Source organism: Pristiophorus japonicus, chromosome 14 (genome assembly GCF_044704955.1).
Source record: "Pristiophorus japonicus isolate sPriJap1 chromosome 14, sPriJap1.hap1, whole genome shotgun sequence".
NCBI lineage: Eukaryota > Metazoa > Chordata > Chondrichthyes > Pristiophoridae > Pristiophorus > Pristiophorus japonicus.
Genome location: NC_091990.1, coordinates 72059215 through 72072928, shown reverse-complemented (window position 1 = coordinate 72072928; position 13714 = coordinate 72059215). Strand labels below are relative to the sequence as shown.

Genomic DNA, 13714 nt, shown 5'->3' with positions numbered 1-13714 from the left:
CCCAAGGGCAGCAAGGTGATCAGGCAGATTATCAGCAGCAGCATGAAAAAGAGGCCGAGGACAATTCAGTGTCAGATGCAGCATCAATTCATGCTAAGCTGATACGGGAGAACTTCTCTTGCCTTTGTACTATGTCCTGCACAGCCCATGAACAGCCCTGACTACATCTCTCCTTTCCCATCACACAGCTGGCAGGGCAGGTTGATATGGTGGTTTATATATGTTTTCTTGTGATTATAAATAGAAGAATAGAATATAAAAGCAAAGAGACCATGCTAGAACTTCATAAATCGTTGGTTAGGCCCCAGCTAGACAGTTCTGGGCATCACACTGCAGGAAAGATGCAAAGGCCTGGGAAAAGGTACAGAGGAGCTTTACCAGGATGTTACCAGGGATGAGGGACTTCATTTAAGAGGTTGGAAAAGTTAAGACAGTTCTCAATGGAACAGAGAAGGTTAAGCTGTGCCCCAAGAGGTTTTCAAGATCATGAATGAGAAAAACTATTCACTCAGGTGAGTGGGTCTATAACCAAAAGTCATAGATTCAAAATCATTGGCAAAGGATCTAGAGGGGCAATGAGGAGATGTTTTTTCACTCAGTGTTTGGGATCTGGAACGTTCTACCTGAAAAGGTGGTGGAAGCTCTTTTTTAATTCATTCACGGGATGTGGGCGTTGCTCGCAAGGCAAGCATTTATCGCCGATCCCTAATTGCGCTTGAGAAATTGGCAGTGAGCCGCCGCCTTTAACCGCTGTAGTCCGTGTGGTGAAGGTAGTCCCTTAGTTCTGCTAGCTAGGGAGTCCCAGGATTTTGACCCAGCGATGATGAATGAGCTGCGATATATTTCCAAGTCAGGATGATGTGTGACTTGCAGGGGAACTAGCAGTAGCTGGTGTTCCCATGAGTCTGCCACCCTTGTCCTTATCGGCGATAGAGGTCGCAGGTTTGGAAGGTGCTGTCAAAGAAGTGTTGCTGAAGTGCTGCAGTGCATCTTGTAGATGGTACACACTTCAGCCACGGTGCACCAGTGGTGGAGGGACTGAATCTTTAAGGTGATGGACTGCCAATCAAGCTGGTTGCTTTGTCTTGGATGATGTTGAGCTTTTGAGTGCTCGAGCTTCACTCCTCCATGCAAGTGGAGAGTATTCCATCACACCTCTCACTTGTACTTTGTTAATGATGAAAAGGTTTGAGGAGTCAGGTGAGTCACTCGCCACAGAATATCCAGCCACTGACCTGCTCTTGTTGCCACTGGTCCAGCTTTGTTTCTGGTCAATGGTGACCACTGGATGTTAATAGCGGGAGATTCAGCAATGGTAATGCGATTGAATGTCAAGTGGAGGTGGTTAGACTCTTTCTTGTTGGGGATGGTCATTGCCTCACACTTGTGTGGCGCGAATGTTACTCGCTACTTATCAGCCAATCCAGTACATTATCCAGGTCTTGCTGCATGCGGGCACGCACTGATTCATAACATAACCACTATGCTACTGTCCCCTTACAATTCCATGAACAATTTTAAAAGAGAGAGGGACAGGTACTTGAGGATCAGGACAAAAAGCAGGGATGTGGAACTAAGCACAACTGCTCTTTCCAAGACGGAATTTCATCTCCACAAGGACAACGCGGTGGTCAATGCTACCACTACTGTCACGCGTAGATGTACTGCAACAGGTAGATTGGTGACGACGAGGTGAAGTCCATAAGAACGTAAGAAATATAAGCAGAAGTAGGCCATTTGGCCCCTTGAGCCTGCTCTGCCATTCAATAAGATTATAGCTGATCTGATCTTGGCCTCAACTCCACTTTCCTGCTTGTTGCCCATAACCCTCGACTCCCCTGTAGTTCAAAAATCTATCTCCACCTTGAATATATTAAATGATTCAGCCTCCACAGCTCTCTGGGGTAGAGAATTCCAAAGATTCACGACCCTCAGAGAAGAAATGCCTCCTCATCTCCGTCATAAATGTACGACCACTTATTCTGAAAATATGCCCCATAGTTCTAGATTCCCCCACGAGGGGAAACATCCTCTCAGCTTCGACCCTGTCAAGCCCTTCAGAACATTCTATGTTTCATTAAGATCACCTCTCATTCTTCTAAATTCCAATGAGTAAAGACCCAATCTGCTGAATCTTTCCTCAATAGACAACCCTTTCGTCTCCGGAATCAAATTAGTAAATCTTCTCTGAACTGCCTCCAATGCAAGTATATCCCTCCTTAAATAAGGAGACCAAAACTGTACGCAGTTCTCTAAGTGTGGTCTCACCAACAGTCCCACTTGTACAGGTGTAGCAAGACTGCGCTGCTTTTATACTCCATTCCACCTTGCAATAAAGGCCAACATTCCACTTGCCTTCCTGAATTACTTGCTGTACCTGCATGCTATCTTCTTGTGTTTCAAGTACAAGGACATCCAGATCCTTCTGTATCGCAGCATTCTGCAGTCTCTCTCCATTTAAATCATATTCTGCTTTTCTATTCTTTCTACCAAAGTGGATAACCTCACATTTACCACATTATACTCCATCCGCCAAATTTTTGCACTCACTTAACCTATCTATAGCCCTTTGCAGTCTCTGTGTCCTCCTCACAACTTGCTTTCCCACCTATCTTTGTATCGTAGGTTGGTTCCCTCACCACCTACTGCAGGCCCAGTCTGGCAGCTATGTCCTTCAGTACTCAGCTTCCTCGTTCAGTAGTGATGCTACCGAACCACTTTTGGTGCTGGACATTGAAGTCCCCCACCCAGAGTATATTCTGTGCCCTTGCTACCCTCAGTGCTTCATCCAAGTGGTGTTCAACATGGAGGAGGACTGATTCATCAGCTGAGGGAGGGCACTAAGTGGTAATCAGCAGGAACTTTCCTTTCCCATGCTAGATGTGAAGCCAAGAGATTTCATGGGATCCGGCGTCAATGTTGAGGAATCCCAGGGCCACTCTCTCCCAACAGTATACCACTGTGCTGCCACCTCTGGTGGGTCTATCCTACCGGTGGGACAGAACATAGCCAGGGATGGTGATGGAGAAGTCTGGGACATTGGCTGAAAGGTATGATTCTGTGACTATGACTATATCAGGCTGTTGCTTGACTAGTCTGTAGGACTGCTCTCCCAATTTTGGCACAAGTCCCCAGATGATAGTGAAGAGGACTTGGCAGGGTCGCCTGGACTGGGTGTGCCTTTGTCGTGTCTAAAGCTGGTGCCTAGGTCGATGGCGGGTGGTCCATCCAGTTTTATTCTATTGATTGATTGACTGAAGTGGACAATGTCACCATTAATGTCTTGAAATCAGCAAGTCATTTCAATTTCAATGTGGTGAAGACATTAAGTGCAATAGGCAAGGATGTCCCCGTGTTGCATTGTGTGAAGTTCAGGCACCAGTACATAGCATAACCCAGTGACTGCCTCACTTGATGGCCAATGCAGGTAGGTCCCTTCAGACATTCATTCTTTCTCCCTGGATCCAATGATCCAGGTGGGTGAGTGCCAGCCATCTGCTGTGCCAGTGTTCCTGCCATTCTTCTTTCCACAGAAACTCGCCTTCCTTCTCCAAATTCAACAGTGCCAATGGAATGCCTATGGGCAACACTGGTTGTGGGTAAAAGGGTAAATGAGTGGGCATTAATGATTCACAGAGAACAACTGGTGGGGCATAAAAGAATATTAATACATGGAATGACCTTGGTGGGCTCACTGGCTCTTTGTTACTGATTCATTCTTATGTCTTGTTAGCTGATACGTGCCATTGCAAGAGCACAGAGTGGATTACTGTTCACACACAGACATTCAAAAGTTCACTTCCAGTATCAGTGATCCCTACTAGAACAACACTGAGGTGGAAATTCATTACAGCCCATTTTGAGGCGTAAATCCAGGCGGAGCGTGAAGTATAGCGCCTTGAAGGTTTGCGCCTCCGACCGATAAATTTGGTTGAATCGGGCCAAGAGCTGACGGGGCGCTAAATCAGCCGTTACACACCTCACCTGGGGGGCCTAACGGAAATCCTCGTGTTAAATTCTGAAATTCATTGTGCAAGCTCCATAGACCTATTTGGAATCCCGCTGTTGAGCTAGTAATGTACCCATTAAAGTTTTCAAATTAATTTGTTAGCAAGCTGTAATGGTAGGTCTGTCTGCCGTTGCAAACTCGGAGGCTCACGTACCATGCTCTGTGTAAACGTTGCACTGGCTGACCTCTAAGGGAAGCGCTTCCTCCTTCCATTAAGCAGCCACCAGTTAACAACTCTGGACTGTTTTTTCAGACGTGGTTAGTGGCGGTCACTAAATGAGACGTCTGCACTGAATTTAGCGACCGGGATGCTCGGCCGGTCATTGCACCCGACCGACGCCATGATCAGCCTGATAGTCAGCAGCCAGGCACTAGCGTTTCTGCCCCAGTTAGCCCTCAATTGAATTTTCCAGCTGAGCACTAAAAGCTGCGCACCCAGTCGCTAAGTTATTATACCGCTTTAACATACCACCTAGCCGCTAACTGCGGCGCTAGACAACCGAATTTCTACCCCTCTGAATTTAACAAAAATACACCAGTATATTTGGATGAAGTAATAAACAAACAATACAATAAAAACTGGCCACACTGGCTTGAATCCCGCAGGCCCTAATTTCCTTGTTAATTGGCCAAGAGGCAAAACTCTGCCATCATGATGGTTGGTCTCTCAGAGCAAAGAAAGTGGGATCTCTAGATGTAGATAGTCCATGAACCCATCCCTAACACTGAAAGCCTTGCTTGTAGCAGGTAGAGACTCTGCCCCACAATGCTGATCGGGCGCCATCATGGCCTGGCCTAAATTGTGGCATTTCCAGCCAACACCCATGCAGATTATAGGCGTGCACTGAATAGTCTGAAAATTGTGGTCCTAAAGTGCCTTTCTGTTGACTTGACAACTGGGCTTTTCTTTTGAAAGATGGAATTAGTTTGTAATATCTACACTTATACCTTGAAATACTTGCCTTCCAGCATTAACTACATCATCAATTTCGACAACAGGTATGACGTTAGTAATATAGATTGAGCAATATCTTCAGAATGAAGATGGAATAAAAATATACAAACTCAGGCCTAGGTTTTCTGATTGTAATGCTAATGCATTCATTTTTAAGGGTTACTATCACCGTTATCAGCAGGATACAGGAAAGTTGACAGGATTCATCATTAACATTCTCAACACTTAAACTTTCACCTATGCCACTAGTGACATAAATTTACCTTAGCATGTCTAATATTCCTCATTTCAAATTACGATCTGTCTTTCAGAAGAAGAAATCTTTGGAGGCACCATCGGAAGTAAGCAATGTTTTAATTTTACTTTATCCAGATAATGTAAAGTAGTGAAATTTTATTTAAGTTCAGTTGCACGGTATTAGACTTTTTCACAGCTCAATCCTCAATTCTTGTAACAAGAAAAGCCCTTACACTGATCTATATTAACACTGGTCATGTTCTCATTCTGTGGGATCCATTTTTCCCAGCATGAAGAAATTATTTTTATGTGCATTACAAAACCAGCAGACAGATTTTCCTGGCTTTAGTGCTGAAATATTGCTTGAAAAATATTGTGCTAAAATACTAGCTAAATGACAGAGTTCAATAACTTATCAAATGAATAAGAATTGAGGTATAATTTGGGATGAATCAGGAACAACTGATTTCCCATTAACTTGTTAACTGGTATTATCCATTATAAAAATGGACCTTCTGGTGCTCTCCACACTTACACCGTCAACTGTATCCTTTCCAGCACTGGGAACAACAGAGATGGAATTTTACACAATTGTAACATGTACTAATTAATCATTCATAAAAAGTGTACAAATTAGGATTGATCACCTTCAAAAGATTACATTGCAGCCTCAGCAATAGTTCTAAACCGCAGAAGTCATAAGAACATAAGAAATAGGAGCAGGAGTAGGCCATACTGCCCCTCAAGCCGTTCCGTCATTCAGTCAGATCATGGCAGATCTTTGACCCCAACTCTACTTTCCCACCCGATCCCAATATCCCTCGATTCCCTGAGAGTTCAAAAATCTATTGATCTTAGCCTTGAATGTACTCAACGACTAAGCATCCACAGTCCTCTGGGGTAGAGAATTCCAAAGATTCATAGCCCTCTGAGTGAAGAAATGACTCATCAGTTAAATGGCCGACCCCTTAGCCTGAGACTATGGCCCCTAGTTCTAGACTCTCCAGCCAGGGGAACCAGCCTCTCCACATCTACCTTGTCAAGCCTTCTCAGAATCTTATTTATTTCAATTATATCACCTCCCATTCTTCTAAACTCCAGAGAGTATATTCCCATTCTACTCAATCTCTCCTCGGAGGACAACCTCCTCATCCCAGGAATCTGAGGCAGGTATATTTTTCCTTGGGTACAAAGATCAAAACACGACACTGTACTCCACATATGGTCTCACCAAAGCCCTGTACAATTTCAGTAAGAGTTCCTTACTCTGGTACACCATCCCTTGCAATAAATGGCAACATACCATGTGTCTTCCTCATTGTTTGCTGAACCTGCATGTTAACTTTCTGTGGCTTTTGACACCCAAATCCATCTGAACACCAACATTTCAAAGTTCCTCACCACTTAAAAAAAATATTCCGCTTTTTATTCTTCCTACCAAAGAGATAACCTAACATTTACCCACAAAATATTCCATCTGCCACCTTCCTGCCTACTCACTTAACCTGTTTTTATAAATTTGCAGAAGCGTCCTCCTCACACTTGAATTTCCCACATAGCTTTAATAAGAACACAAGAATTATGAGGAGGAGTAGGCCACATGGCCCTTTGAGTCTGCTCCGCCAGTCAATAACATCATGGCTGATCTTCGACCTTAACTCCACTTTCCTGCCCAAATCCCATATCCCTTGATTCCCGTAGAGTCCAAACATTTACCTATCGTAGCCGATTCCGCATCCACAGCCCTTTCATGTACAGAATTCCAAAGATTCACAACCCTCTGAGTGAAGAAATTCCTACTCATCTCAGTCTGAAATGGTCGACCCCCTATCCTGAGACTATGCCCCCTAGTTCTAGACTCACCAGTCAGGGGAAACAACCTCTTCGCATTAACCCTGTCAATCATCCTCAGAATCTTATATATTTCATCGAGATCATCTCTCATTCTTCTAAACCCCAGAGAGTATGAGGCCAATCTACTCAATCTCTCCTTATAGGACAACTCTCTCATCCTAGGGATCAATCTAGGGAATCTTTGTTGCACCGTCTCGAAGACATGTATGTCCTTTCTCAGATAAGCGGACCAAAACTGTGCACAATATTCCAGGTGTGGTCACACCAAATCCTTGTACAAGTGTAGTAAGACATCCTTATTCTTGTACTCCAACCCCATGCAATAAAGGCCAACATGCCATTTGCCTTCCTATTTGCTTGCTGTTACTACATAGAAGAGCTGTGTTTCCAGTACAATGACGACAGTTTAATCACGCTGAACACAAACATTTAATAGTTTCTCGCCATCTAAAAGATATTCTGTGTTTCTATTCTTACCGAAGTGAATAGCCTCACATTTCCCCACATTTTACTCCACCTGCCACCTTATTGCCCACTCACTAAACTAGTCAATATCCCTTCGAAAGCTCTTCACATCCTCCTCACAGCTTACGTTCCCGCCTAGCTTTGTATCATCAGCAAACTTGGATACATTGCACTCGGTCCCTCCATCTAAGTCATTAACATAGATTGTAAATAGCTGAGGCCCAAGGAAAGACCCTTGCGGTAGCCGACTATTTACAGCCAGCCAAAGGTAAACTGAGGAAGATGCAAAGAGCCTGAAAAAGGAAATAGACGGATTAAGAACATGGCAGATGAAGTATAGCGTGGATAAGTGTGAAGTTAAATGCTGAGATTGGGAAATGTTGGTATTCAGGGGGACATTTAATAGTTTCAGGGGGATTGTTGTCCTTGTACAACAATCACAGAAAGTTAACATGCCGGTACAGCAAGCAATTAGAAAATCAAATGGTATGACGGCCTTTAAAACAAGAGGATTTTAGTGTAAGAGTAAAGACATCTTACCACAATTATGTAGAGGCTTGGTGAAACCACACCTGGAGCACGTGTATAGTTTTGGTCTCCTTGCGTAACAAAAGATATACTTGCTTTGGTAGGAGTGCCACGATGATTCACTAGACTGATTCTTGCTAGAAGGTGATTGTCCTATTGAGTAGACTATACTTATATGCCCTAGAGTTTGGAAGAATGAGAGGTGATATCATTGAAACGTACAAACATTTTTAAGAGGCTTGACAGAATAGATGCCAAGAAGATGTTTTCCCTGGCTGGGAGTCTAGAACGAGGGGTCACAGTCTCAGAATTAGTGGCCGGCCTTTTAGGACTGAGATGAGGAGAAATGTCTTCAGAGAGGGTTTGAGAATCTTTGGAATTCTCTACTGCAGAGAGCTATGGATGTTCAGTCATTGAGCATGGCACTGCTGGCGCGAATACATGACCTCATCTCTCTCATCTGGAGGGAGGAGAGCATGCCAGGGTATCTTAGAGATGCAGTGATCGTGACCATCTTTAAAAAAGGGGACAAGTCCGACTGTGGCAACTAACAGAGGAATCTCCCTGCTATCTGCCTCTGGGAAAGTCGTCGGTAGAGTCTTCCTCAACTGTCTTCTCCCTGTGACCGAGGAGCTCCTCCCGGAGTTGCAGTGCGAATTTTGTCCCCTACGGGCCACAACGGGCATGATTTTTGCAGCGTGACAGCTGCAGGAAAAATGCAGGGAGCAGCGCCAGCCGTTATACATGACCTTCTTCGACCTTACAAAGGTCTTTGACACTGTTAACCCCGATGGTCTATGGAGCGTCCTCCTCCGTTTCAGATGGCCCCAAATGTACGTCACCATCCTCCGCCTGCTCCACGACGACATGTAGGCCGTGATCCTTACCAACGGATCCATCACAGACCCAATCCACGTCCAGACCAGGGTCACGCAGGGCTTCGTCATCGCCCCAACCCTCTTCTCAATCTTCCTCTATGACATGTTCCCCCCAGCTGGAGTGGAACTAAACTACAAAACCAGTGGGAACCTGTTCAACCTTCGCCGTTTCCAGGCCAGATCCAAGACCACCCCAACCTCTGTCATTTAGCTACAATATGCGGATGACGCCTGCGCTTGCGCGCACACATAGGCTCAACACCAGGACATAGTCAACGTATTTACTGAGGCATACGAAAGCATGGGCCTTACGCTAAACATCAGTAAGACAAAGGTCCTCCACCAGCCTGCCCTCGCCGCACAGCACTGTCCCCCAGTCATCAAGATCCACAGCGCAGCCCTGGACAACGTGAACCACTTTCCTTATATCGGGAGCCACCGATCAACAAGAGCAGGCATTGATGATGAGATCCAACACTGCCTCCAGTGCAGCCTTCGGCCGCCTGAGGAAAAGAGTATTTGAAGACCAGGCCCTGAAAACTGTCACCAAGTTCATGGTCTATAGGGCTGTAGTAATAACCGCCCTCCTGTATGGCTCAGAAACATGGACCATGTACAGCAGGCACCTCAAGTTGCTGGAGAAATACCACCAACGATGGCTCCGCAAGATCCTACAAATCCCCTGGGAGGACAGACCCACCAACGTTAGCGTTATTGACCAGGCCAACATCCCCAGCATTGAAGCACTGACCAGCTCCGCTGGGCAAGCCACATAGTTCATATGCCAGACACGACTCCCAAAGCAAGCACTCTACTCGGAACTCCTTCACGGCAAATGAGCTAAAGGTGGGCAGCGGAAACATTACAAGGACACCCTCAAAGCCTCCCTGATAAAGTGCAACATCCCCACTTACACCTGCGAGTCCCTGGCCAAAGACCGCCCTAAGTGGAGGAAGTGCATCCAGAAGGGCTCTGAGCTCCTCGAGTCTCGTCGCCGAGAGCATGCAGAAATCAAGCGCTGGCAGCAGAAAGAGCCTGCGGCAAACCAGTCCTACCCACCCCTTCCCTCAACGACTATCTGTCCCACCTGTGACAAAGACTGTGGTTCTCGTATTGGACTGTACAGCTACCTAAGGACTCATGTTAAGAGTGGAAGCAAGTCTTCCTCGAGTCCAAGGGACTGCCTATGATGATGATGATATTCAAGACCGAGATCGATAGAATATTGGATACTAAGGAAATGAAGGGATATGGGGATAGTGTAGGAAGATGTTGTTTCAGTGAAAACATAGTCAGGTGCTAACAGACTTCCAACAAATCCCACCACACCCGGCTACATAAAAATGGCATTTGAAAGAACGAGCCCTTGCCTGATTTGTAGACCCTTCAGCAGAATTAATTCCCATAGTGGGAAGTACCACGGCTGCTGGATCTCCTTTCATGTTTCTGGACTGGCCACAATTTGTTTTGAGCATTTCCTGATCTCATTTTGAGCCTCCAACATCTGTTCTCCTTTTTTGCCCCATCTTGTCTTTTTTCTTCTGTGGTTTATCCAATGGTTTACACTTTGTCAGCTATTTCCACATTCTTTCCATCTCATCTCTTTTCATTGCTTCACTCAGATGATCTCTCACCAAGTATCTTCTGTCTTTTAAGCAGTTTATATATCGTTCAATTCTTTAACTTGCTAAGTGATTGAGAAATACCTCATATGCTTATCTGAAGCCTTCAGTAGCATGTAACTAAATACATTATTCCATGCTGACTTGCTTCCTCAAGTTGAATTCAAACCTAAACATTGCGACATTAGGTCTGCTTTCTCATTGTTAGGGATTGTAACCAGGAGCAGGGTGTTAATCATGGTGCAAATGGACATTCACTGTACTTCCTATTCCCCAGTGCATTACTTCCAATGTCACATTATTTATAATACATGTTTTCAAACTTTAATTGCTCATTTCACTGTATTCTTTACAGCATCAGCATTAAATGGGATTGAATTAATTGCCTATGTTGCTTATTTCCCCTGTTTATTCACTTCATTTCTAGTATTTCCCATTGAAAGACGATGGAATTGCTCAGTTTGCTCCTCACCTAAACCTTAAAATCTTTACTTTACAGCTTTATCAACAATGGTACCGACAACAACCTTGACTTCAACAGCAGGTATCCAATTACCAATATAAATTGAATCATTTTGTAGTAATCTCACAAAAAAGTCATGATAAAAGATTCACAGGAAGTTTTAATACATGATATATGGATTTTTCTCTGGAAAATTTGAAACTATCATTAAGTATTCCCAAGAGTTATACAGCCATGTGTCAGTAAATGAACCATTTATTTCCAACACAATGCGTCAATCATTGGTTTGAAGATTGGTATATTGAAATGAAAGATGTCACGATTTAATAATACAATGTGTTATTTTAGTACAGTGTATTTTAATTAGCCATTTATGTATCAATCGTTGACATAAAAATGACATATTTGTTTTTAGGCCAATGTCTTCACATCCCTGTATTTTCCTCTATTTCCTCTATTAACATTTCTGCTGAATGATGCAATGGTGGTCTCCTCAATCATTCCCTGTGATGAAGTATTGTATGTTCTGAAAATGCACCGAGAAAATGCTTACAATTCTACTGTTCACTCTCTTAGTGTTGCACCGGATAATAGGCAGCAGAGAAACATGGAATTACGGCGGGAGAAACATGGGATCATGGGTAGGGCGGAAACATGGGAAAAACATGGGATCACAGGTGGGGGAGAAACAGATCATGGGCAGGGACAAACCTGGGGTCACGGGCAGTGGGAGAAACAGCAGATCACGGTGGAAGAAACATTGCATCAGGTGAGGGAGGACGGAGAAACATGGAATCACGGGCAGGAACAAACATAGGATCACGGGTGGGGGAGAAACATGAGATCACGGTGGGATAAACATGGGATCACGGGTAGAGAAACATCATATCATAGGTGGGAGAAACCTGGGATCACGGGCAGTGGAGAAACAGCGGATCATGTGGGGAGAAATCTGGGATCACAGGTGGGGGAGAAACAGATCACGGGGGAGAAACATGGAATCATGGGTGGGGGACAAACATGGGATCACGGGCGGAGAAACATGGGATCACGGGGGGAGAAGCATGGGATCACGGGGGGAGAAGCATGGGATCACGGGGGGGGGGGGGGGGAGAAGCATGGGATCACGGGGAGGGGGGAGGGAGAAACATGGGATCATGGATGGAGGGATATAGGATCACGGGGGGTGGGAAACATAGGTTCGCGGTGGGAGAAATGTAGGATAATGGGGATGACAAACACCGAACGACGGGTAGGAGGCTGGAGATCGCGGTGAGGGTGGCTGAACATCGGTTTAGTTGCAGGGCCGGCCAACAAGCAGTGCTGGAAAAGCACTCTCTGGAAGTCACTCCCTGGATGTCACTCCCTGGATGTCACTCCCTGGATGTCACTCCCTGGATGTCACTCCCTGGATGTCACTCCCTGGATGTCACTCTGTCTCTCCACATGCTCAATTCCTTTAAGGTTCTCCTTAAAGCCCACCTCATGCTCCAAGCTTGTAGTCACTCTTCCTCAGATGTCTTCTCTGGGTTTCGCATCATTTTCCCTCACAGTATTTGTGTAATACTTGGAACATTTTCAAAATTAAAGACATAATATAAAAGGAAGTTGCTTCTGTTCAACAGAAAGAAATAGTCCAATTCCAACAGATCCATCCCAAATCGCACCAATCCCTGCTCAAAAATAAATGGCCAATATCACAATGCTCTGAAGTTGCTGGAGTCAATGTTCAGGACACAAGGCTGCAAAGAAGCTGTTGGTATCCAAAGAAGTAGACTATGGGTGACGATTCGGAAGCAGACCCTTGAGCAGAATTAGTTCCCATACTGGGTTACACCCAGGCAACCCAGTCCCACCAGCATTTCAGCTCATGTTTTTTGATTGTTTCACTCCTGAAACATGACTCTCACTAGTGTTCAGAATGGTGGTTAGAGAGTGAGATACACTCAGAGGAGACCTGCAAACCTGCCTGTTCCTAATTGTCTGACCTGGGGGACTATTCCCTCTCTGCCTGCAAACTCTTGAGTTGTGGGGTGACCAGGTCCAGAAATGTGCTATCATAGAAACATAGAAAATTGGTGCAGGAGTAGGCCATTCAATAAGATCATGGCTGATCATTCACCTCAGTATCCCTTTCCTGCTTTCTCTCCATACTCCTTGATCCCTTTAACCATAAGGACGATATCCAACTCCCTCTTGAATATATCCAATGAACTGGCATCAACAACTCTCTGCGGTAGGGAATTCCACAGGTTAACAACTCTCAGAGAAGAAGTTTCTGCTCATCTCAGTCCTAAATGGCATATCCCTTATCCTTAGACTGTGTCCCCTAGTTCTGGACTTCTCCAACATCGAGAACATTCTTCCTGCATCTAACCTGTCCAGTCCCGTCAGAATTTTACATGTTTCAATGAGATCCCCTCTCATCCTTCAAAACTCCAGTGAATACAGGCCCAGTCGATCCAGTCTCTCCGCATATGTCAGTCCAGCCAGCCCGGGAATCAGTCTGGTGAACCTTCGCTGCACTCCCTCAATAGCAAGAATGTCCTTCCTCAGATTAGGGGAACAAAACTGAACACAAGGCCCTGTACAACTGCAGTAAGACCTCCCTGCTCCTATACTCAAAACCCCTCGCTATGAAGGCCAACATACCATTTGCCTTCTTCACCGCTTGCTGTACCTGCATGCCAACTTTCAATGACT

The 13714-nt window shown here is 45.0% G+C and overlaps 1 protein-coding gene across 1 annotated transcript in view; it reads left to right on the top strand.

Annotated features, from left to right (window-relative positions):
• Nucleotides 1-13714, top strand: part of LOC139279608 (GATA zinc finger domain-containing protein 14-like) — a 319765-nt gene that overhangs the window by 198235 nt on the left and 107816 nt on the right. The window contains exon 41 of the mRNA XM_070898724.1: nucleotides 11048-11092. Within this exon, the coding sequence (XP_070754825.1) occupies nucleotides 11048-11092 (45 nt within the window). The remainder of the gene's footprint in view (nucleotides 1-11047; nucleotides 11093-13714) is intronic.